This window comes from Aphis gossypii, chromosome X (genome assembly GCF_020184175.1).
Source record: "Aphis gossypii isolate Hap1 chromosome X, ASM2018417v2, whole genome shotgun sequence".
Classification (NCBI taxonomy): Eukaryota; Metazoa; Arthropoda; class Insecta; order Hemiptera; family Aphididae; genus Aphis; species Aphis gossypii.
Window position 1 is genome coordinate 24,168,588 of NC_065533.1, and position 27,739 is coordinate 24,196,326.

The 27,739-nt window shown below is 23.1% G+C and overlaps 1 protein-coding gene across 18 annotated transcripts in view; it reads left to right on the plus strand.

Annotated features, from left to right (window-relative positions):
- Positions 1–567: 567 nt before the first annotated feature.
- The window catches only part of LOC114120994 (twitchin), a 79,050-nt gene continuing 51,878 nt past the window's right edge, over positions 568–27,739 (plus strand). For 7 of the 18 annotated variants that reach the window (XM_050207985.1, XM_050207989.1, XM_050208000.1 and 4 more), the window contains exons 1-37: positions 568–722; positions 7,596–8,055; positions 10,721–10,742; positions 10,810–10,972; positions 11,493–11,634; positions 13,686–13,821; positions 13,905–14,111; positions 15,735–16,036; positions 16,302–16,522; positions 16,613–16,924; positions 17,044–17,134; positions 17,207–17,379; positions 17,453–17,626; positions 19,477–19,556; positions 19,641–19,807; positions 19,879–19,907; positions 19,982–20,041; positions 20,124–20,192; positions 21,303–21,371; positions 21,443–21,517; positions 21,689–21,745; positions 21,983–22,042; positions 22,287–22,334; positions 22,652–22,714; positions 23,028–23,087; positions 23,263–23,334; positions 24,030–24,122; positions 24,204–24,293; positions 24,349–24,417; positions 25,354–25,419; positions 25,550–25,621; positions 25,842–25,913; positions 25,985–26,047; positions 26,152–26,217; positions 26,293–26,394; positions 26,841–27,029; positions 27,633–27,677. In XM_050207985.1, coding sequence (XP_050063942.1) covers positions 7,743–8,055; positions 10,721–10,742; positions 10,810–10,972; positions 11,493–11,634; positions 13,686–13,821; positions 13,905–14,111; positions 15,735–16,036; positions 16,302–16,522; positions 16,613–16,924; positions 17,044–17,134; positions 17,207–17,379; positions 17,453–17,626; positions 19,477–19,556; positions 19,641–19,807; positions 19,879–19,907; positions 19,982–20,041; positions 20,124–20,192; positions 21,303–21,371; positions 21,443–21,517; positions 21,689–21,745; positions 21,983–22,042; positions 22,287–22,334; positions 22,652–22,714; positions 23,028–23,087; positions 23,263–23,334; positions 24,030–24,122; positions 24,204–24,293; positions 24,349–24,417; positions 25,354–25,419; positions 25,550–25,621; positions 25,842–25,913; positions 25,985–26,047; positions 26,152–26,217; positions 26,293–26,394; positions 26,841–27,029; positions 27,633–27,677 — 4,092 coding nt within the window. In that variant the 5' untranslated portion in view covers positions 568–722; positions 7,596–7,742. The remainder of the gene's footprint in view (positions 723–7,595; positions 8,056–10,720; positions 10,743–10,809; positions 10,973–11,492; positions 11,635–13,685; positions 13,822–13,904; positions 14,112–15,734; positions 16,037–16,301; positions 16,523–16,612; positions 16,925–17,043; positions 17,135–17,206; positions 17,380–17,452; positions 17,627–19,476; positions 19,557–19,640; positions 19,808–19,878; positions 19,908–19,981; positions 20,042–20,123; positions 20,193–21,302; positions 21,372–21,442; positions 21,518–21,688; positions 21,746–21,982; positions 22,043–22,286; positions 22,335–22,651; positions 22,715–23,027; positions 23,088–23,262; positions 23,335–24,029; positions 24,123–24,203; positions 24,294–24,348; positions 24,418–25,353; positions 25,420–25,549; positions 25,622–25,841; positions 25,914–25,984; positions 26,048–26,151; positions 26,218–26,292; positions 26,395–26,840; positions 27,030–27,632; positions 27,678–27,739) is intronic. The other 11 variants (XM_050207988.1, XM_050207992.1, XM_050207998.1 and 8 more) reach the window with 9 other exon arrangements.

A 27,739-nucleotide genomic window follows, 5' to 3' on the forward strand; every position in this document is an offset into this window, starting at 1 on the left:
ATTACATCAGTAGGTACTATAATACATTATGTCATTGTATGATTATACTAACAAATGGAATCAAAAAATGGTTCATCGCATGATGGCATCATTATCAGTTAAATAAGTTTTTTGTTATAATTGTGTATGGAACTCTGGACCAAAATATATCTCCTATTAAAATGGTTTTGTTATTGCATTTCACGTTTGTTCGACAAGAAAAAAATGAAAGTTATCTACAAGATATTCAATTTACCTGTATGATTACTATTGTGTTTTTGGCTCGACGTTATCATTCATTGATGGAAAATTGCCGATTAATTATTTCTTGTTCTCAATCCAAAAGCTGTCTATCAAATCCCATTGTTTACGTTAGTTGGTCATTGCGCCTATGTAAATTTGGCTCATCTGATTTATACATAATTTTAAATATACTTATATTTACATGCATATATAAGCCAATCAACATATGATTGAAAAAATACTATTGTTGTGTACGAGTTGTCAAATTCAAAATGCTGTCGTCTTAACTATTTAGTTAATACTTCTGACGTCAGAAATATGTGTTCTATTCTTTTTTTTCTTTTAATATTTGTGGCCGCATCACGTTTCTCTCGATAGATTCACATGCTAAAAATATCTCTCGAGGAAGAACTGAGGAATGAACGTTGTTAGTGCTCGCTGAGTTGTGGTCATGTGCTGTGTTAAGTGATTTTTTTTATAATGGAGCAACTTATTCGAAGGTGAGTCTATACTTTTTAATATTTATTTAAATATTTATTAAAACATTATTGTTTTGCTATTTTATTTAAAATATTAATTATTTTTAAAATATAATTTAAATTAAAACAAAATAACTTGTGTAATATTAAATTCGAAAATAAATTAAATTTTATCAATGAGAAGACTCGTGGTCTATACTATATTTTACTTCTACTAGAATTAAAATAAAATTTTATTTTTAATTGTTTTATAACTTTAATTTTTATGTTTAAGCATACAGTTTGAAGACTTAAAATAAATTATTGATTTTATACTTCTATTTTATTTTATGTTGATTATTTTTTCTACTGATAAAAATATGAGAATTAAAAAAAATTTCGTGATTTTAATAGTATTTAAAATACTATAATTATATCTAGTTCTATTTTAATTAAATTGTAGATAGGCGATCGAGTCGTTTACCAATAATTTAACCAATGTAATTTCTGAGTGTTGTCCTATAAGAATGTTATATTATAACATCCAATATTTTTTTAACAAAAATAATGTCAGACAAAACAATATTAAATTATTGTGATAAATATTTGAATAGGTACTTAACCGAGTACTTTTTAATACTCAACTCTATTATATACCTACATGGCGGCGTATAATCACAAAAATTAGATGTTATTACTTATTACATTTTGTTATACATACATTTAAACCAAAACTAAAGTCAATTTGTTTCTGCTTTTTATCTTTATGTCATAATAAGTATTTTTATCATAGGCAAACATTTTTATTTTTGAAATTTTTAAAATTTATATGGGTTATAAAATCAACCTCAAGTCTAATATCGAACAATTTTTTTTTTTTTAATGACGTTAAAGTGATCTTTTACAATTATTCAGTTTATCAGTGATGGAGTCTTATCCAATTGTAAAATTTGTTTGGAAGGTTAATAGTGATATGATCAATTTTAATTAATAGTGTAATCACATTGAGTGTAAGATTGCATAAAATAAGATATTTTGGACAGTGTCCACGCCCTAAATTAGTGTAAATATTATTAGTCATCTTTATTTTTATGTCCACTCGCGCCATATTGGTTTTGGTCCAATTCCCACAAGTAGACGTTCTATTTTAAATAAATTTAGTGACACTCAACAAATTCAAATATTTTATTTCAAAAATCCATACCAGTGCTTAAAATATTATGTATTAAATAGTCTGATTACCATCTCGATTTTTCAAGGACATTGTTAAATAGGTAAAATCCATTACTAAAACCAATGCTGTATTTATTTTTCTAATGTTAAATGATTATTTTTATGTATTTCAAGTATTTTCATTAGACTTGATTTGCATTTGAAATGCATGAAAAAATATATTCTGATAAGATAATTGTTTTTAATTATTATACGATAAACATTAATAAGATGTATACAAGATATACAACACACATTGCAATATTAAAAGCTTGTGTATAAGTATAATATATGATGCATATTATACAACATATAAGCACCTACATAACTAATTACCAATATGATTTTTATTTGTAAAAATAAATTTTTTTAAATTTTCGAAAAAAAAAAAATAAATAAATAAATTTGTTACAGTTTACTTTTTAAGATTATTATTTTTTCTTCTGTAGGTAGTTATAAGTTTTCTCGCTAATTCATTAATTATTATGTTATCCAATTCACCTATTATATATAATAAACATTCATATTTTTTTTAATAGCAATTTAAATTTATGGTATATATATTATAGATTTTAAAAATCAAATTGTTCATAGTGTTCATATCTAGTAACATTGACCGCTCAAAATAAAATAAATAGGATTATAATTTATTTGACTTTAACTATGTAAATAAAAATACAGTTGTAAATCTTTAAATTTGATAGAGATTTATGTAAAATATTATATGAATAGTAAAATAAAATAAAAATGTTTCAATAAAATACCATTTTTATTCCATGTGTTTAACATAAATAAATGGAATATCGTTGCTTATAAAAAATATTTTATGTTATTCCTTAAAAAAAATAGAAAGTATTTTTTTTTATTTACAATTTGTTTGAATACCATCAAATCATTTCTTTAGTAATTTTTAAAATCATTGTTTACTTAGTCGTATACAATTTACTTATACAAATTTAACTTATTATTAGTTAAAAATAATTATTATAATAATGAAAATGATTTACTTAACTAAAAATATAATGACAACAATGTATTAAAGTATCATCAATGTATCTAAATTGTAAGCTGAAGCTTAAAAAAAAAAAAAATTGTAAAACGTGAAAAATAATTTTATACTTATATTTAATGATTAAAAAGTTATATTTGGTAAACATCGATGAATAAAAACAATATTTTAAAAATTTTGATAATAATTCTCCCCTTATACATCAATAAATAAGATATGAAAACAATATTTTCTGCAAAAAGGACACATGTCCATAACTTAACTTTATTAATTAAAAAAAAATTAAAAAAACTTTTTTTTTTACAAATTAAATGCAATTTTCAAGTTATTTAATTTAATATAGAGAAAAAAATGTCAAAGTTTTTACATTAATATTTCATAAGTTATTTAGTTTTTCATCATTCCTGAACAATTAGGAAAAGTGGACTTGTCACCTTTCCGCAGTTAGCGATTCAATTGTATTAAAAATAATAATATAGGTACATTATACATGTATTCAATATATTTAAGTACAATACACTAATTTACGGCAAAATGCATTGTCATAATAATTATAAACATTATTTTAAAATTAACTGTTATGATATATTTAGTATGGGTATTTATTCATAGGTAAGACGTTGTATAGGTAACAATATTATTTTGCTTTATATTATCTAAACAGAAATTATATTTTACTTATTTTCAAAGAATATTAAAAATCAAATTGTAAGATTATTTTTAAATTATATTGCAGTATACTATTAACATGTTTTTCACAAGTGGTGATATTTGTTAATGAACATTATTATATAATATGTACTTAATTTATAATTAATATTATTTGAGTTTTTATTAATGTACATTTTAATTATTATGTATAATGAAAAAACTATGGAACAAAATAATTTATGCATTTCATGCTTTAAGTAATTTTTAAATTATCAAATGTTTCTTACTTGCCTACCTATATACAAATTCAAAATTTCGTAGTTCTTATTAATGGAATATAAGAAATAAATATTTTTATGTGTTCATTAAATGCATGTACTTTCTCTATAAGCCGTAATTTTTATTTCATACTAATAAAATCTATTTAAATGTCTATTAAAAAAAAAAAAAAAAACATAACTAGTTTTAGTCAATATTTTTAAATTTAGGAAAGATTTGATAGAATTGTAATGATATAGTTCTAATTTCATTTTTAATTGACCAGCTGTAATTATAATAACATTTTGAAAAGTTGTAGTTACTTATTAATTTATGGACAATGCTGAAAATATCTTAGATACTATTTATTTATTTTTGATTTCTATATGTATGTTTAATGTTTATCCATTAGAGTTCACACAAATCTATAAATTATAATTTTCAGCTAATTATGTTGTTAAAATATTTTCAAGTAATTGCACAAAGACCTTGCTTAGCCTACTTGACAAGTTTCATTTAATATATGATATTGTACTTATGTTATGTTAACAGCTGACTTGAAACGTTAAATTAATTAGTCACACTCCTACATAATGACTTATACTAATAAATAATAATAAATGTATATTTTTCTTCTAAAAATATGTTTTGAATCAAAGACTTTGTATAAACGCCACTTAAAATAAATTATACTACAAATATTTATTGACATTTGTTATACTGTTCAGTATATTGTATATTGTAGTATTGTACAGCTTGTTTGAAATGCTAATTATAGTGTACATATTTTCTAATATTAACCTTTACTCTGAGCCAGCTTAAATGAATGCTATAGAGTGAATGGTATACATAAAATGTTTGAAGTTTCTCTATATTGTGCTTCATAGTCAAGTATCGACCAATAAAACAAAATAAATTTTGACAACCACTGAGTATATTAACATATATAATTTAAGCTTGAACCCTAATAATATGTAGATATAATTTCCAACATATAAATTCTTACAATGTATTTTAAATAAAATTATTTTTGATTTTAACTGTCGTTAATTCGGATTTTTATTTTTGATAACATTTTGAGACTAAATTTCATTTTTTAAATAAATATAGGTTTTAAATCAATATTATGATATAAGTTATAGAATTTAAAAAAAATCTTATTGAAAATCGTAAGATATAATCTTGTTGTATGAAAAAATTAACGTAAAATTAACTAGTCATGTGATTTAACTTAACATGAATACTTAAGAGAACATTTATTATTTTTAATCATCTTTTGTATAAATAATAATAATAGATATTTAATTAAATAGGGAATATGGAAAATACGTATAAATAAAGTTTATTATTAATTGTAATATAAATGATACACGAATTTCAGATTAAATTGTGTACTTACTAACATAATAAATAATAATTATTATGATCTATAACTAACAAGCCAGATAAGTTTTGGAATGAAATCGAAAAAGGTATATACATATTTTAACAAATATAAATTTCACCTATTTGTTAAAATTAAATTTTCATAAGTTTATTTATTAAATAGGTTAGTATAGTTATATTTGGATAGTGTTCTATTTAATGTAGGTACTAGTACACCTATCTAAAATTCATGTTTTTGCTGAGTTATATACTTACACATTTATATTAATTTCTTTTAAACATACAAACGAGTTATTTATCTTCCCCATTGGCTATTTTCCCACTTTATTTACTAGTTTTTGCTAATTATTATCGTTAGATGTTGTATCTAAATAAAACATATTTTCTATAAAACATGTATGTACCTATGTTATACTTAAAAATCTGATAAGTATTATGTCAAATTAAAATGTTATTTTAATTTATAATAACGGTTGCCATAAATATATATCTAGTATAAAAGCATACTTACTTATTTAGGGAACAATAGTTTCGCATTCAAAAATATCAAGTTCAGTGGTGACCAAACAAGAAAAGTTGTGATGTACCTATGTTATAGGTATTTAGATATTAAAATATATTTTTTTAAATACTTGATACAAATATTTCATATTTTTAGAAAATTAAAATGTCATAGTTTTCTTATACTTTAGATAATAAGTAAAGGTACACTTACTCGTCTTTCTTTAATCAGATTTTGATTGTTTTACCGTATAATCTATATTCAATATCATTATATTGGAAAACAAAATATATTTCCAAATACATGAGTTTCAAACAGAAAATTATGTAAAAATAGGTTACTAGCCATACTTTTTTATGTTTAAAAAAAGAAATATATAATATATACACTTACAGAAAAACAAACATTTGTATACGTTAAAAGATTGTATATAGTATAGGTACCTATAATATCAAACGTCATGACACCATGAGGTTTTACACTGTATACTATTCTCATACATCATGTTAACTTTACACTTCTAGTGAAGTATATGGAGATGCACAAGTATAATCATTATGCAATACTATGTATGATAATATACATGTATATAGGAGTACTTATACGACTTTTTAGTATCTACAATATGTTGTGTAATCATCAACGGTTTTGCGTTCGTAATAAAAATATATGATTGAATCGAATATATGTTTTTGGTTTTGTGCAAAAATTAATTTTAGATTTGAATCAAGGATTAAATTTCTTAGTTTTTTACATATTATATCTATGTACTTTATTTTCTGGCACAAAATGTAATAATTAAATTTTTTTTCTCAATAAATTATACATAAAATGTATAAGATGTCTTTATGTAGTGTAACATACTTTTACACTTGCAGTGTTAATATTTTATATAACTAAATACTTAAAAATAAAAAATAAATATAATACGGGACTTATTTTATTGTAGGTACCATAAAATAACGTAAAACTATGTAGACTTAAATCATATACATACCTTTTACACAGATACCTTATCCCAGATACATTATATATTATTATAATTATTAATTTTAAATATATTTAATTTAAATGTATTCTAATAAATAAATTATGAGTTATATCATGTTTTTTACTTAATTATATTATTTTTTAAATCAATTTATTTGTGTTTAATTTATACGTTTTAAAAAATAGTAAGGAATGTTTTTTTATACGAAATTGAGAAACATTTTATCAACAAAAAAAATATTAAAAAATAGTGACATTGTATTATATTATAAACAGTAGTACTTTTTATTAATTATTTAATAATTTGGATTATTTTACCTTAAAAAAGTTATGAAAACTATGTCATAAATTATTTATATAGAGTTTTAAATATAGGTTTAAAATACTTGATATTAGGTAAGTTAGGTACCAAAATAAATACCGGATACATACTTAATGGTTAACTAGTGTTAGCTTTTCCAACTACGTTTAGTATAATAGTGGATTAATACAACATAATATTATACTTTATAGTTTGTAGTTCAAATTTATTATAATGATAAATTATAGTTTTTATGCGTACATTATGTACGAGTATATTTAACATCAAGATATAATATACAATTTACACATTCACTTTTAATGATAAATAAGAGTATTAATTATTCCAATTTATAACTAACGACAATATTTGATAATAATTAACTTTGATTTCAAATAAATTATTAAATACGATTTATAAAATATTTTAATGGGTTATCATTATATGTCTAGGTATTGAGTTTTTAATTTAAAAACAATTTACTCGCACAATGTATGACTATTAATTATTGATTTATCTAAATTCTTTATGAGTTTATTGTAACGAAATATCTATAATACATAAAATTATAACAAAATATATCAATTAATATGTTTTTTTTTTCAGAATGTTATTATGTAGAATTCCTCATAAAGGACGAAAGATGTTATTGAATTGTTAAATTGACAATTTAAGTCCCCCCACACTATAGAGCACACAGGGTGACAGTATTTTTTTCGCCATTGGGCACCAATCGGCTTGCACATTAGAACAATGGGCGTAGCCGAAGATTTTGCTCCTAGCTTCACGCAGAAGCCACAACTGCGACAAGAAGACGAAGGAAACCGATTGATATTTGAATGCCGACTGTTGGGATGTCCCAAACCGGAAATTACATGGTTCCGGGGCGAGACTCAGCTGGCCGAAGACCACAGAACCGTAATGAAAATCCAGGCAGTAGCTACCAACACGTATGTTGTTATCCTCGAGCTGGATGATGTGGTCGAAATGGATGCTGGCCTTTATAAGGTTAAAGCAAAAAATAAAATGGGTGAAGTGGCAGCATCAATCAATTTGAATTTCAGCCGTGAGTAACGCAACAATATTATTTTTATTTGTTTGTTTTCATTTTTTAATATTGATGCAAAACTTACCTCTTTAGTATTTATTTGTAAAAACATACCGTTTCAAATACGATATAATTTGAAGTTTGAATTTTCTTAACCAAAAGTGATAAGTTCGTTATGGTTAAAACACTACAATACAATTTTGGCATAAACCCATTTTTCATTCTAATGTGTGAAATGTTCACACGGGTCCTCTTATATTATAAATAAAATTATTTTTAATTTGATGAAGAAAATTAAATACTTAAACTAGAAATAAAATTATAATTTTTGAATAATAATCATAGACATTTCATATTTTACTACCTATTTCGTTTTAAAATATTCATATTTATTATTTATATCCAAGTTTATGACAAAATGGTTATGATATAATATTACAATTATTATTCTAAATAATTTACATTTAAAAATAGGTATATACATTTACATTGTATAATATAAATAGTAATACATGTTTAAATATTTAATAATAATATATTAACAAATATAATATAATAATATATTGTATATCATTATACAAATAATACGTATTATTCAACTATTGACTATAATATTATTCACTAAATTTGATAAAATATTTGTATTATTTTACCTAATCAATAGTATAATAATTTGATTATATTCAAGTTCAAAAACCTAATTTATTATGATTAATAGTTGTATCCTTTATGAATTGAAAAAACATAACTGCAGAATCAAGTTATTAAGTAAGGTATATTTATACTGTTATTTTCAAATTTAATTATACATATATGTTTTTTAATATGGTTTAGTTAAAAAAAAGCGTAGATATAGATACTTTTTAAAATATTTTTCAGTCTGTATATACAATATACATACTATAACAGGGATATAATTATTAATATTATGTAATATCACCTCATATTCACAACGAGGATATTTTTTTATTCAAATATTAACTGTTGTAATTTCTTTAATAATTGTTAAACATATTATTATTTTAAGTTTAAGAATTTTTAATATTTTTATTATATTTTTACTTATGGAGCATTTTATTTGAAAGTTATTTAAATTTTAATATTAATTATATAAAATAACATTTTAATATAAAAAAAAGTATTTTATTCTAATATTATATAATTAAACGAGTTATTTGTGATGTATAATTTATAAATAATATTACATATTTCAATGCCCAAAGTCAATTAGCGTCATTCATTAATACGTGAACATAACAATTGATTATATTTTATATATAAAAAAAAAATAGCCTTTCTATCTTCTCGAGTTCGTTAACATTTATGATGTTGGCACTATGTCTATGTAAAAATACACAGTGATCCAGTGAGAACAGTTGAGTGGGTTAATTTTGGCAATAAACTCGCATTCCCCTAAATATAGATAAAGAGTTCTGTCACCAAACGTTTCTACTAATGAGACTTGCATTTAAAATTACTTTGCTAAAAAATATGTTTAGGAACACCTAACAATAAGAATATTTTCATTTCAATATTTTATGAATAGGCTGATAAATAATTTATTATATCTATTTCTATTTTAGAATATCTACCTAATTAAATTATTTATATTTAATATCATAGTTATTTATTCATACGACAATTACCATAATTTAACTATAGTTATTGAAAATAAATAATTGTTAGATGTTTTAATTTAATTTATATATTGTAAAACAATCGAAATAATAATTTTTATTCAAACATTTAATTTAATACGATAAAATATTATATACCTACATAACATCGTAACTATGGGTTGATTAACCGACAAAGAAGATGATAGGTACCTACCTTTATAGGTAGCTTTATAGGTCCTTTGAAAAATTTAAAGATTAAATTAAATAACATGAACATCGTTATTTAAATTATTATAATTTAAGATGTTATAACAATCTTCAGAATAATAGCATTATATTTAATGATTAAAGTGTAGGTAAGTTTTATCTAGAAACGTATTTTAAATTTTTTTATTGATACCTATGTAATGTTAGGCTATATTTTATATATATAATATATATGCTACCATACCAGATACTTATAATATATTAGCTTTATTATATTTTAATAATTATATTAATTTTAAATTTAATGTTCAATCTATTTTTGGTAACACACAATTTATTCAAAATCATCTATAAAAAATATTATTAAAATTAAATTAAATTATGTACGATATAGGATAATATAGTTAAAAAGATTTAATAAAATTGGAGATTAAAAAATTAATTATAAAATTCCTTTAATATTCTGAGAATATTACAGAAATTTAATCATTTTTTGAAAAAATATCTAATTTGATAAAATAGAAAAGCTTTAATTTTTTAATTTTTAACTTTTAAAAATGTTGTTAAAAAAATCCATTTTATAATTATATTTGATAACCATTATGCTCATTGTTAAATTTTTTTAAGCAATATTAAGAAATAAATAAAAATGGTTTTAATTTAATGAGATTCTATGCAAATCTATGGCACATATTTGATTTGGGTATAAAAATTATTAATTTAATTTAGTTATTAATTTAAGCATTAAAATAATTAATTAAACATTTAATGAAATAGAAACTTTGGTTTGATTTATATTTCAATCAACAAAATATGTCAATTTTATAATAATTAATTATTGTTTGTTTTTGTTTTAGCGGTTGACGAACCTCATGAAAAGTAAGTTTTCTTTTTTCTTAGCTATAACCTTTAAACCGTACAATATATATAATTATATTTTTCGTAGACAAATTGATGGATTGGCCCCAACATTTTCAAAAAAGCCATCGATCAAACAAGAAGATGATGGTAAGAGACTTTTATTCGAGTGCATTATCCAAGCTGATCCAAAACCATCAATTGCATGGATTCACGGTGGAAAACCAGTGATTGATTCTCCTAGACATAAGGTATAAATAATTTCTATTAAAAAATTTCTATTTATAATCTTTCATCTTTCACGAATTTATGACTACAATCTTAAGTCTTTATAGGAAATTATCTATAAAAAAGTAGATATCATTTGTAAAAATTGTATATTACTATAGGCAATAATAGAAATAAAAGTTAAACTTCCAATAAATTAGCTTTAATAAAAACTAACTTCAAAGCAATCACTAATAAATTATAAGACATCAAATGTCCAATCAATATAGTTAATTTTTCATCTTTGTTAGTTAATTATTTTATTTATTTTTGAATTGAAAGTTGAGTCTTATTAACTAATCGAATCTCTGTAATTTATAATTTATTTTATAACACAAGAATATTTGTTTTTTTTTCTTAATTGAAAAAAATTGAAATCTCTTTTGACTAATTAGAAAAATAAAAAATGTAGGTATCTAAATCATAATTTTTAATTTAAAACTAAATTTTAAACTTCTTATTCTCAGAGACGATTTAAATTTTTTCTTTATTCATATTTTACAGCAATATGTAGATAAAGATGGACATTCCTATTTAGCAACTCTAGAAATAAGAAACGTCACTGTTGAAGATGCTGGAAAATATAAAGTTACAGCGAAAAATGAATTGGGTGAAAGTAATGCAACAATTAGTCTTAATTTTGACAGTAAGTATCAACAATGGTTAATATAATGTATTATACGTATTATACATATATTTAAACTTACACCAATAAATTAGGTATTTTGATTGTACTCGTATAATTACACTTTAAATGATTTGGCTTTCTTGCTTTTTTATTGTGGAGCTAATAATATTTATAAAAATTAAACTTAAAAAAATAAATTAAATTAACTTAACCTTATATAGATTTGTAGTAATAAAAATATTTTGTATGGGCGATGCATTATAGAATCAAATTTTTCAAATGCAATTGGGCTTAAAATAATAATAGACAATAAGTCTATTGCAAAATTGTGTAGTATGAATGGATTTTTCAGTAAATTTAGTTGAATATTGTAAATAAACTATACAAATAATTCAATTGATTTTTGTGCGTCTGTTTGTGTGATATATTGTTATGTGAAAGGAAATGTCCATTTAAGAAATTAGAGATCATATATTATACTACAAATATGATAGTTTTTCATTTTGATGAGTTCACTTCAAAACCTAAATTCATACAAAGTGTTTTCGCTTTAATTTCTTTAAAACACTTAGGATAAGTTAAACTATTTAGGTATATATACTTTTTATTTAGTTAAAAAAATTAAAATGTTTGGTTAAGTTATTAGTAAGTTATTATTAGTAGCTTAGGACTGTAACTTTTAGATTTGATGCATTTAATAACTGTTAAATTGAATTCATACAGGTATAAGTAGAAAAATATTTGGAAAACTAAGTTAAAATTTAAAACTTTCCAAGAATTTAAGTTCATAGTAAACTTTCGATAAATAGGTGACTAAGAAGTACCTAAATTTAAAATCTTATTCAAATTGTGAAAATATTATATTGTCTTCTCAGATATATATTATTATCACTTCCGAATCTTGTTTTATATTTATATCTCGTGTTCTAAATTATTAAAATTGTTATTTATTATATTGTAAGTTTCAGTATTTTAAGTATTCGAATACCTTTTAATAAAATCTGTATTTTCAATCATTTTTCTTCTTTTTCTTCTAGAATAATTTTTTCATCTACCGTTGTGTTTTAATTTTTTAATTTTATACTATTTCAAATATTGATTTTAAGATAATATTTTATAATACTTCTAAGAAGTTATAAAGTTTCACCAGCTGAAGTTTAATTTATAAAAATTAACTTATAACTATAATATAATGTATCATCTGAAATTTTCGAGCCTATTAAAGTATGAACATATTAACTAATAACTATTTTTTTGTGATTAACAGACATATTTTATTTTAATAGACAATTTATCGAACTTAAAATAGACATTGTAGAGTATTTAAAAAATCAATTGAATTTATATTCATAAAAAGTATTTGGTTATAGATTACAAATACTAATGATGCCGTATATTTTAATACATTTTCTAAATGTATTTTAAAACTATTTTTAACAAGTCTGTTAGTTATTAAGAATATACTTTGATAGTTCAATGGTACTTGATGTCATAGGCTTAAAATCATTTATAAAAATAAATTATACGTTTAATATTAAAAATGTATATGTGGAAAAAAAAATTAATTCAATTAAATAATTTATAGTAGGCACTTAAGAAAATTTTTTTTTGAGGGGTTTTGAATTGAACGCTTATCAAAATCAAAACTGTAATTAAAACATATTATTATTCTAATACATTAGCTTTGTAACATATGCAGTAGTATTTAATAAATAACGTGTGAATTCACTATTTTCAACAATCTAAAACATATAATAAAAATTACTTAAGCGTATACGAATATATACACAAGTATTATAATATATATATATATGTATATTGGTAAACAATTATTTTAAAAAAATGCGCGGTTTATGATCCCAAATATCACCCACATAAAATTATATTATTATTTATAAACTATATAGGTAATCAATTTTAAGTTGGTCTAATATATAGTGTAAGTGAAATTTATGTTATATTTTATAAGATTTTTTTGTGTAAATGTATGGGCAGTACATGTCGTATGGTTATTATTATTACGTGTACACTGTGGTGAATGGTAGGTTTTCAGTAAGTTTTCACTTTAGGTGACGAAGCACCTGTACCTGAAGATGGGATAAAGCCCACATTTACTGAAAGGCCCATAATTACACAGACTGAAGATAGTAGAAACATTACTATAGAATGTCGTCTAGTAGGAGATCCAAAACCAACGGTTCAGTGGTAAGAACAAATATATTTTTGTTTTTGTTAACTTACTTATTAATATTTATTATATTATTCGATTTGTCGTGTTTATTCTATAGGTACCATGGTCAAAATATTGTGAAGGGTAGTAAGTATTCTTCATCATTAAATGTAGATCAAAAGCTGTATTACTTGGCAAAATTGGAAATCAATAATACAGAAGAAACGGATAGCGGAGAATACAGAGCTGAGGCAATCAATGTGCATGGCAAATGTGTCGCTAATGTAAATTTAAATTTAAACGATGACAATAAGGGCCATCTTAAGTAAGTAAAATATCTTAACAAATATAATTATTTAATAGAAATAATGGATAGATATAAAAAAATAAAAATAAAAATAGTTGAAAAAATAATGATGACAAATATTTAATATGTATTATTCCTAACTATGATTTGTATGACACGTATTTTTATTATGTTCCTTCTTATAATCCCTTAGAACATAAATATTTAAAATTTTAAATTAAAACCATACAATTATACATGAAGTTATTAGTTGATAATTTGATGATAATTTTTGATATTATATACAATACAACTCTATTTTTATACAAAACATTCAATCTATACCTAAATAAAGGGCATTACCATTATATATATATAATTTTTCTGTACACGTCATATTATCTATACACGTTATTTCACTTGATAGTTTTTTTTTAACTTATTTAATTTTCAAATAGTTAAAATTTCATAATTATTCTATTATATGAATGACGTCCTAGCTTAATTTACTTTACGAGTTATGCACCAATTAATATAATTATAATATGCATAGAATATAAATAAAAATGTATGAAAAAATTTTATTTAAATTCCGTAAAAAATGCAATTTAAACATTATAAAGTTAATTTTTTTATTTTGATATTACAGTTCTAATATTAACTCCAATAATTGCATTGCTCTAATAATTTATAATTTAATTTATCAGGTATCTCTTCTAATCCTTTGATTTTGTTTTTAAAAAAACTACGTTTTTGAACATTTAATATTTATTTTAGATAGAGTTTAAAACCAAGCTATTTAAAAATTAACAACAATATTTTGAAAATTTTAATATGGTATAGGTTATAAGTACCTATAAAACATATATTTTGGTATTTATTTTATATCAAAATATGAAATGCCTACTTACCTACTTAAAAAAAAAATAAACTAATATCAATTTTTGAACATTTTCATTTAATATTACAATAATTATGTACACTGTACAGTTCTTAAATTTATTTATATAGTATACATTTAATAATATAAATAAAAACAAAATTAATTTAATTAAACATACGTAACTTGGGTTGAGTATACTTTGCAATACGTACTTACTACATAATTCTGATGAATGTTTAGCAAAGTCCAAAAACACTCTAAGTGATTGAACTTTATATCCTTAATTTCGTAAATTAGTATAGGTATTAGGTAGTTACAACTAAATATCTTTAGATCTCTGGTATCTGATGTTGGTGTTCTTAATTTAAGCTCTCGACGTCCTCTATAATATATTATTTTTGTCTGACTGGTGGAGCCGATGATCAGTATTTTATTACCAGAACTAACTCACCTTTTGTGATGTATTTTTAGTAGGAGTTGAAATTATTTTTATGATACCTCATAGTAAAAGTAAAATATTGAAATATTAAGAAGTATAATTAATAAAAGTAAAAAAGTAGTGTTATTACCTTGAAGTGTGAGTAATGTTTACGTATTTAAGCATATGAGTAAAATATTATTATTTCGGCAACATTTGCTGATGTCTTATTTTATATAAATTTTCCGTTTTTAATCTAATAAGTAAGAAACTATTTCTACCATTATATTTATATTTACTTTATGGTATATTCAATTATAATGCTTGATAGATATTTATTTAATCGGTTTTATATTTTTAGAATACCAGAAGGAAAACAACCAAGGTTTCCTAAGAAGCCAGTGATACACCAAGAGGGGGATGTTTTGGTAATGGAGTGTGAGCTGGAAGCTAATCCCATTCCAGAAATAAACTGGTATCAAGCATCTAAACTAATATTAGATACAGGACGGATTAGAATGTCAAAAAAGACAACTGGCAAAGACATGTATTTACTTAGATTAGAAATCACAAATCCCACCAAAGAAGATGGTGGAAATTATCGTTGTAATGCTTGTAATATATTTGGTGAAAGCAATGCAAACATATCATTGAATTTCCAAGGTATACCCAAAAAAATATATTTATATAATTCAACCTTGTACACAATTTATTGTACCCTATATTTCCATTACAACCGCGCATGTTAAATACCAGTAATAAATCAATGTGAATAATAATAATATTGTAACATAAAAATTAATGTGTGGGTATTAATATTAATATATATATATATATAAATATAAAATACATACATATATTGTATTTTAAATATAAAATTGCATAATGAAAATATATTCATATAAAAAAAAAACCATTTTGATTTCAGGTGGTGATAATAGTTCTGGATTTGCACCATCGTTTATCGAGAAACCTCGAATAATTCCAAATGAGTCTGGTACACTAATCACACTCCGGTGCAACTGCACAGCTAATCCTAAGCCAGAGGTCACGTGGTATAAAGGTACGAAGCTTGTTACGGAGACGTCGAAAATTTCTATGAAAGTTACCGGACAAGAAAACAAATACGAAATACTTTTATTGATACAGGTAATGTCTATATTTTTCATTTGTAATAATAATATTATCAACGTTATGGTTATACAATTAATGAATAAAAATATCAATATTTAATTATAGGACCCAATCGGTCCGGACAGTGGCACTTATAGATGTCACGTGAAAAATGAACACGGTGAGAGCAATGCGAACTTAAATCTAAATATCGAAACCGATCCTGAACAAGAAGGTGAACCTCCTACATTCTTAATTAAACCAAGAATACAGTCCAAAAACAACGGTAAACTAGTTGTAATGGATTGCACTGTGAAGGCAAGTCCTAAACCAGTAGTGGTCTGGTACCTTGATGGTAAGATATTGAACCAATCTTCGAAACTTTCTTGGAGAGTCGAGGAAAAAGGGGATTCTTACTACATATGCCTGGAATTAAAGGTATTGTATAATTAACTATAAATGTAGAAAAAATTGTAAATGAATTTTTGTAAAAATATATAATCATATAGCAAACGGTATAACTAGTTACTAATTTATTTAAAACATAATATAATTAGAACCCAGGTAAAGAGGACACGGGGTTGTATAAATGCAGTATAAAAAACGGGAATGGTGAACTGAATGCAAATCTGACACTCAATATTGAAAGTAAATAAAAACATATACTCATACACGTATTAAATACCATTTATTAATCTACATATTTAACCTTGGTTACAGTAATACCGGTGATCAAAGAAGTCCCACGTGTTGTCACGATATCAAAAACTAAAAACGTTGTCATTGAGTGTCGCATCCAGTCCATTTTCGAACCCCAGTGTACATGGAAAAAAGACAACACTGTGATAAAAGACAACGTTACAAGACAAACAAAAATCGAACGCGTCAATGATGTAATACAGTTTAATTAATAACATAAATTATTATAAATGTGTACCTATTAAACTAACTGCATTGTTTTTTTAGGGAGAATATTTAATAAAATTGGAAGTGAAAAATGCAACTTCAAACGATAAGGGTATTTATAATTTAATCGCCAAAAACGAAAAAGGTGAAGCAGTATCCAGTCCAATTGAAGTAAAGGAAGTTGTAGAAGAAAAAGTAGAAAAACCGTCTATTGATGAGAAACTTAAATCAATCGTGAGTATTATCGAAAAACGTAGTGTTCGTGTGATTTTTTTTCATTTTCAGTACTAATTCAACTAACAAATGAAACTTATTCAGTGTAATTAAGTATAGGTACATATTTCTAAAATAGTATTTTTTTTATACATATAAAAATGATTCTATTAAGATGGAAATATATTTATTCAAAATTACCAGGTAAAAATTATGTCATACATTAATATTATGAAATATGCATATTTTAGGTTTATAGACTAGGTATGTATATAATAATAATAATATGTTTTTACTATTAAGTAAATAGTAAATGTAATAATTTCAATCAAATAGTTACACAAAATTATATATCATGTGCAAGTTTTTTATTGTTACTATTTGATTGTATTAAACATAGGTAATATTATGTTTTAATTTTTTGTCAGTCATCTCATCATTTGACGAGGTTTCATCTCTAGTATTGTTAAATATTATAGGTCCCAGTCGAGGATACTGACCATCATGCATTGACCAATCATTGACTTCTAGGTTTTTATTTTCTTCCTTTTCTAGCTCATCTTCCCACATCATCATTTTAAATTCGTTATCTTTATTAGGAACTTGTCTGATATATTCTACATCATTGCGTACTCTGTCCTTAAATTCAGTAGGAGTAGGATATCTATAGGTATCAAAGTCATCTTTTTCCATATTGTGCCAACTGCCAAATGATTATTTATTTGCAAATGTGTATTTTCTAATAAAATAAAACTTCAATTTACTTTTCCAGCTCCATTTTAATTATTTTTTTATGAGTAATATTTTTAAAATCCAAACAATGTATTGTATCTAATTAAAATGTTTAATTGCAGCCAAATATAAGTAAATAGTTCGAGAATATTATGTAAAGATTAAAATTTATTTTTACTTAAACGTTAAGTTAATATTAATAATATTTTAATAAATTAACTTAAATATTTAAAGATAACATTTAATGAGAATACATCAAATGCATGTACAAAACTTCAAGAAAAAATTGTATTCACAATCCACATTGCAAAAAAATAACAGAGATTAATTTAGATCTAATATTAGAATATTTTAAAATATCTTAAAATATTTAGAAAAAAATACTTAAATAATAATTCTTAAACATGCATTTCAACTAATTTTGATAACAAACATCAATTTAAATATGTTCATCAAACAAAAGTTGTTTAAATTATCGAGCATTATAAATTCTATAGTATACCTATATAATAATATACTATGCGGTTATTCACTACCTACATAATTAGTTATTACGAATATTATAATCTATAGATTATAATCGTATAATTATTTAAAAATACTATATAATATGTAACTCTATTATAATAAAAACTATAATAGAAAAATATAATTTTTCTTGTATAAAATAAAATGTTAACAAAAATATAATTACAATATTACACATAATGGACCTGATGTACGATGTACATAATTGTAATATAATATTATGTTTTAATTGTTGTTGATAATTTGCTTTTTGTAGGTGATTATTTTTAATCATGTTACAGTGCAAATAATACGAATAATTCTAATTTATTATGCTTTATTTTATTTTGCATTTTGAAAGTTTAAAAAAAAAATGTTTTAATGCTTCATGTGCCAGTTTTTTATAATCAAAAGCAATTCAAAATATACACAAATTTATAATATAACATCATCCTCGAAACGATGTTAAGAATTGGTGATTAATAAAACTTAGTGAGTATTTTTTATAAAACATAATTCTTTTAGAGCTATACATTTTAAATAATATAATAAATAAAATAAATATTTATATATTAGTATATTATCTGTATTGGATAAAATTAAGGTATAATATTTTTAAACCATTATTATAGCGCGCTAATGAAGGTGAGCGAGTGGAATTCGTTTCTAGTTTATCCAAAATCGATAGACAAGTCACAGTCATATGGTACAGGTAAGAAATAACATATTATACACAAATATTAAATCATTATAAACAATTATGAATCATTCATAAGTCATAATATATATTATTTAGAAACTCAAAACAAATAACGGAAACATCAGAAACAATTATTAACTTTGATGGAAAACGTGCAAGTTTAATTATCACAAAAACTAAAATAGAACACTCTGGTACCTATAAGATTGTATTTAAAAATTCTGCTGGAAGTGATGAATCATCTGCAGAACTTAATATTCTTGGTGAGTGTAATAATACTAATAGTATATAAAAGTATTTAGTCAAATAATAATTTCGTTTGTCTTTAAAATAGAAAAAATGGAAGTCGATGAGAAACAAGAGGTAAGATATAAGATAAGATAAGGAAAATATTTTTTTCGAAAAACAATTTGTAAACAAAGTATAATATATTTCAGGAGGAAGTTAAAGAAACAAAAGAAAAAACTGTAAAACGAAAGTCTTCAATAACAACAAAGGTATGAATAAAATTTCAAAGCATAAAATTATACAATTAATGATAAACCTAAAACTAAGCAAATTACATTTTATTTTTATTAGAAAACAGTAGAAAGTGAAAATAACGAGAATGCGCCACCAGAAGTAAAACGAAAATCTTCAATACTTAAGGTAAGAAATGAATCATAAAACTAACTATTAGTATTTAGTGTATGTATCATGTCATGTATTCACGATAGTGGATTTTATTTATTTTAATTTCAAGTTCAAAGCTTCTCTCATTGTCATGTTGGTAGTTAAAAAGTGAATCATGTATATTTTTGTTTAGATCAATAAAAAAAAAAAAAAATGTTGGTCTTACTACAAAATTTTCAATTTATTAATATATATATTTTTTTTATTACATTATGTTTCAAATTGAAACACTGTTTTATAAATTTAAATTTTTAAATAATCATCTAACCAAAATATTGTACAAAATTCGCATGGAAATTAAATTTTAAAAAAAATGTATACTTCTGATAATTTTAAAATAATTAATTCTGTATTTTTGAACGGTTATTTATACAGTGTAATGTGCAGGGTGAATTTTTTTTCGAATAACATTCATTATTTAATAATCTATTAACGTTTTTGAAAATATTGTTTAGGAATATAGGTACATAATTTTTATTTGAAATAAAACAACATAAAAAATGATGTTTTTAAATATTTTTGATTGTTAAAGTATTTTTAGTTTTATACTTTTTTAAATAACAACTTATTTTTAAATACATATTCTGAAGCATAATATTTTTCTGAGTATTTTGATACATAAAAACCGTAATTCGAAAGAGCATTTTATGAGTTATAAATATTTTAAGTTTAGTTAAGCAGAGTAAAGTGGTACGAGGATATTCCGTAAAATGCTGGACTACTAATCCGTTCACTAAACTAATTTTTTTTAATCTGAATTTATCTTTTTTATTCAGCTTACTTATATTTTACACCTTTATTTAAGGTAATATAGTTTTGAATAGTAGCCACTGTTGTAGTTTATTTTCCAATAAATGATCAAACTGCATATTTTAATTTAATTTGTTCAATTATCTTTTTATATATTAAATTTCACACTATTTTGATCTTAGAATTATTTTAACGAGTTTGTTAATTTTTTTTTTATTATACTCGTAATTAATACTTGAAATTGTAAAACAAAATTTAAAATATAGATTTATATTGTGCATTATGTTTCAAGGATTTTTAAGAAATATGTTTATTTAATTAATGTACTTTGTATAGACTACTGATGAAACTGAGGTAAAGGAAGATGGACAACATGAAGTGAAGAGGAGATCTTCTATATTAAAAGTAAATAATTTATAATTATATGTCTCAATCATTAATTAAATACAATTCTACTAAATTGTTCAATGATTTAGAAATCTACAGAAAACACCACAACGACAGTTGAGGAGCAGAAAGATCAAGAAAAAAGAAGATCTTCAATATTAAAGGTAACTATTTTGAAATTAAGAATGCTAATTCAGTTATATTTAATTCAGTAATTACGTACCTATATTATAATGTACAATATTTAATTTTCATTAAACAATATATTATAAAAATCAATGTTAAAAATGTTAATATAATTAAGAAAATTTATAAACCTGTTTTTAATTGTATAGAAAACTGACGAAAAGGATGAAGTCAAAGATGAAAAAATTAAGAAACCATCTGTAAAAGTATGTATAAATTATTTTAAAATAATGTAGTGTGTTTAGTTACTTACAAAATAATTACATATTTTGTTCCATTTTTTTATTACACTCTATACCTAATACAGCAATATTTTTTTTTGAAAAAGTGGATAATAGTAAGATGAACGGATGTCCTATTATTCATTCCATTCATCGTGTCAATTTTTTTTTAACTTTTCAAAATATCATCAATATCAATAAATCTTATTTTTATCTGTACAGAAATTGTCAAATGAAAAAACAGAAATGAAAAATGAAGAAACTAAGAAATCAGTGATAAAAGTATGTACTCATTAAATATTTATTGATAAATAGTAAATAATAAATAATACTTGATTTTATATATAAAATAGTAGGTATATGGGATATGTATACTTTATATATATATATGAGACAAAGTTATTATTTACGTAATACAGAATACATTAAATTTTTAATTAAAATTTTTCCTAACTGTTTTATCTTTTATAGTTTTTATAAAAAGTTATATGCTAAATACTTAAAAATTTTATTTTAATTTGAATAGAAATCTTCTGAAGTTAAAGATGAAGAAATCAAGAAACCATTGATAAAAGTATGTATTTATTAAATATTAATTATTGATAAATAGTAAAAACACATTTTATTACACGTATATTTTTTTAAAACTTCTATCATTTTACATATTTAAAATAAATTTAAAAAAAAAATCTTATACTTGTATATCAAGTTCAATGTTCACTCATTTAAAATGTTCGATAATTTATGATAGAATTATGTTTGAAAATGAAGAAAAAAAAGTTAATTGTCAAAAATTAGACTTATTATTTAATTACCTATTCTCCTTGAAATTTGTTTAGTTTCTTGTTAAAAATATTATTAAAATATGTTATTATAATCTAATTTTCTTAGAAATCAATAACTAATGAAAAAACAGAAGTTAAAGATGAAGAAATTAAGAAACCATTGACAAAAGTACTTATGCATTAATTATTTATTTAATATTATAATGTAGAATAAAATATTTGTTATTTACATAATAGTTACTAGATTGTTAAATCTATAATACAAACACAAATATGTGTACCTAATTTACACTTCAATTAAGACAGCCTAATTAATATCTTGTTATTTTTCAAATTCTACACTGAACATAGGCACTTTTATGTTCAGTAGAAATTGACAAAGTTCAAGTTTTTGATTTTAAGTCTCTCTATTTTATTGAATTTTTATGACGTTTATTTTTAAGATATCAACGAAATTACAAATTTATTGTGTTTTAATTTAGAAATCTCCAATTGAAAAAACAGAAGTTAAAGTTGAAGAAACTAAGAAACCATTATTAAAAGTATGTATGCATGTAATTTTTTGATAAATAATGTAGAGTTTTTTTTGTTAATATAGTGTAATAACTAAGTATTTAAGTTATTTGATTAGTTGTATACTTGTATATATTTTTATTTAAAATTTATAGTTTATAGGATAGTGTTTTTATTTTTTTGTGTTTTGCGTGTTTTATTTAGAAAACAATTGAAAATGATAACTCATTACCAACTGAAGAAGAAAAAGTTATTGAATCCCCTCGATCAATTAAAGTAATTACTTTGTTTTTGCAAACTTAATTTTTGATAAATTTCACAATTACGAAATAACTGAAATAAATCAAGTAAAATGGCTATAATAGTTCAAAAAATATTTTATCATATTATATTTTAAAATATTATACTTTATGTATCTCATTTAAATTAAATACATATTTAAGGAGCTATAACATTCGGATAAATAACTGTAATATCTATATAATATTAATAATTAAGAGCTAGGCATTTATAGTAAATTTTAAAATTATTCTTACTAATATGATGAATAATAATTGTTATATATAATTGATTTTCGTAATAAAAAATAATTTTATAACATATTTAAACATTATATGTTTGTTAACGTAATTGTTTTTAAACTCTAGAGTTAAGTTTGTTCAATATAGCTAATTTTTATTTTAATTTAAAAGTTTGACAGTTTTATAGATAGATAAATTTATATAAATAATATACAGTATGTATGTAATAAACATTTTCAAAGCAAATTATAAAAGTACCTAGTTCAAAAATAATTTTTAAAATTTCTTAATCTGGTATTAATCCGATTTTATATTTAATAACTTTAAAATTTAAAATATCTGGAAAAAAATACAATAAAACTACAATTTTTAATTTTTTTCTATGAATAAACATTAAACATTCAATGTTTATGTAAAATGCATAAATTCTAAGTTTCTATTCTTATTCAGAATACTACAGATGAAAATAAAATTAATAATCATACTAAAGTTCAAGCGGTTCAAGAAATTGTCGAAGAAAAACAAAAACCATCAACAATAAAAGTAAGGATAGATAATTATGTTATAATGTAGTAGATTGTACATACAAATTGCATGCCTGTAATATACCACATTTGTTAAAAGATTGAAACTGAAGATAATAACGGTTATACATCCCCACCTGAAAAAACTATTCAGGATAGCCCCATAAAAAGGAGAAGCTCTTCAATAAAAGTATGTTTTGTAAATAAATGTTATTCAGTAGTCTATAGTTTTTATATGTATTTAGAAAACCAACGATTTGGTCGAACCAGTTGAAGATAATATAAATGAGGTTAAACGACGACCATCAGTAAAAGTAAGTCAACTCTGAGAGTTAAATAATCATAAATCGTATATTTGAATCACCTTAACTACAATTTTAAATAAATGCTTTACTGAAGTGACCTGAAGAATATTTAGGTATAAATGTATAATTGTGTAAATGGTCAAGCAACTGAACGCCAGCCAGTTTCACATGATATTGATTCATTCTTATGTAGTAAAAATTACACACTATAACAATGATTAATTAAAAATTGATATTTATAAATACAAATAATGACTGAACAGGAGTCAACGATAGTTTGACTTGCCAATGTTATTGGATTCGATAGTTCCCTTGTCAGCATAGTTCTTCTTTTCCAATGGGAAATATCAATGAATGTTCATATTTAATCAAGTTAAACTATATTTACAATTTATTTAAGTATTCGATATTATTCATATTCCATATTATAATTGATCGTAATTATTTCTTACCACGATAATTTCTGAACACACTAAAATCTGAAATAGTACAAATTAATTTTTAATTAAAGTACAATATAGTTTGATTAAAATTTTCCAATTTGGCTACGGTTATAATGTATTAATCATTAATCATTTTTAATACGATTATTATAAGTTTATATAATAAATTGAGTTTGATATTAAGTGTATTCATAATTGAGCTCGTCAAATAACTCTGAAACATAGGTACCTACTATATATTTTTTACCGCATACTTATACTCACAATACAAATAGGCAACTAGTTCTAAATTCTTAAATTCAGTATAATATATATTAGATACCAATTATATGATTATGTTTGATAGATAATATGAAAATGTAGTTTATAAATTTATAAATTTTTAATCGATATAACAATGTAATTTAAGGTTTTTCTCTACATTGCATAACATTTATTTTATTTTTCTAAAATCACAAAAATCAAAGTATAACATTATAATTGTAAGAATATGTATATTTAGAAAACTGTTGAAAATAAAATATCAGTAGAAGAAAAACTAGAAGAGAATCGCCGTCCTTCAATAAAAGTAAGTGACGAAAATATACTTGTAAATTTACTAACTAGTGTTTAAAACGTAACTATTATTGGATCGTTTCGTACAATATTGCTTATTTTTATGAATATAACTATAGTTTGCATTGTAAATATGTATTTAGAAAAATGACGATGACACTGCTCCAGTGGAAGAAAATAAAATCGACGACAGTCGACATCCGTCGATTATAAGTGTAAGTGTCAGTGTACAGTGTATATTTACTATTATTATATGTACATATGTTTTAAGGTATAAGTTAAACTGAATATTTTGTTTCTCTTCTTATTATTAATACGAGTACATAGTACAATATTTCAACTATAATCGTAATTTTTATATTTATAATACACACATTTACGATGTATACGCACCTAAAATAATATTAAACTTAAGTTATTATGTTTGTAATACAGAAGAAACCATCGGAGAACAAAACACTTATGCCGGAAGAAAAGCCAGCAACAAAAAAACGACTTTCTGTGAAAGTAATAAAAAAAATTACAATACTTATAAATACAAATATAATTAATACTCTGTACAAAACATTTATTTTTAGAAGAAAAAAGACACTATTGAGCCTGAACAGCCAGAGAAAAAGATGCGACCAACGATATCTAACGTACGTCGAATGCTCAATTATTTGTTGTTTTAAGCAACTATAATCGTTGATGCGAATGGCACAAAATATTGTATTATATCTTACTTGAATATTTTTTTTTACAGGGAACTAAAGTTGATAATTCACAAGATTCATTTGACGAGACTAAATCGATTGATGAACGGACACCGGTACGAGAAATAATAAATATAATTATTTAAATAAATTTAATAATTGACTTATATATATAATCACTTATTATTTAGGAAACAAGTATAGATTATTCTATTATGTCAGAAGATGAAAACTCTATACAAGAACCAAGCATAAAATTGGACTCCTCTGATGAGAAAGCTCCGACAGGCAGGGTGAGCATAATAATAAAAAATATTTGCTATACCAAATCTGTAAAATAATACATATTTTATAATACTATTGAAATAATTTTTACGAGAATAATGTAATTTTTTTATTAATTTACAATGTTCTTATTTTTATGTACTTATATCTACGTCTTAGGGAAAATAAGAAAATTGTGTACGAAAAATGATAAAAATAATATTAGATAATAATATAATCTTATGCTTAATTCGATTAAATTGTATGTCAAGATGCACAAGTAAACAGGTAAAATGCACGGTTTGCGTCAAAAGAGAGATTATTATAATTATATTATATAGTTAATTACGATACCAGTTGATTTTATTACGCATGCACAGAGTCCTGCCCAAATTCATAACCAACGTCACATAACTCATCCTAACTATAACAGAAAGTCGATCACTTGCTTTTACGTAATTGTTGTTACTTATAGCCAAGTCGAGTACCAGAAATCAAAGCTCCTGAAATGCCAAAAATTGAAGTTATCCGTGAACAAACACCAACCGATAGCAGAAAGAATTCACTGGGACCAAGTTCTGGACAATCAAGCCGTAGGGGTTCGCTAATTCCTCCACCAGAGGACAACAAAGGACGCCGCCCTAGTTTGATAATCAGCGACGAGGTAAATTATCACTGTACATTCAACTGTTGGATAGCATTAATTAATGCTGTCTACATTTGTAATTATTTAAATTCTTTTTCATTCGTTCTACCTTCTTTTAAAGTTGATTTCTACAAAAAGTATATTCTTTCTTCGATAATTTTGTTTTTTTTTTTTTTTGTTCTTATACGCATTCTTAACGGTGCTCAGTATGTAAAGAGCGCCAAATTAGTAAGCATGATGACAAATTATCAACTGCTTTTATATTTATTTTTTTTTTTTTTATACAATAGATACTATAACCATTTTAGTGTTGAACATATTGTAGATGAAACGTAGATAAAATAGAATAGACAACAGTAAATTATTATAACCACATATACATATATATTATAAATACATGTACAGCGGATTTTGAAGCCTTTAATTTAGCCTTTAATTAAACATAATATTCACTTCGAATAGTTTGCAATACGGATATTTTACGCCAATCTTGCGTTTATATATATATTGTCAACTCATACACATACTTTTGTTCGAGGATTTCATAGTTCTGTCTTTACAATGGAGTAGGGATGGAAATAATGTCGGATTTTCAAATACATTTTAAATTGTCTATTTTAGGAAAATAGAAAATTACGGCCCGGAGAGGTCCTGGAAGAAAAAAAGGTGAGGGTGTTAAAAATCCAATGTGAACAGCGTCTCTTTGGTGAAATGAATTAATAAACTGA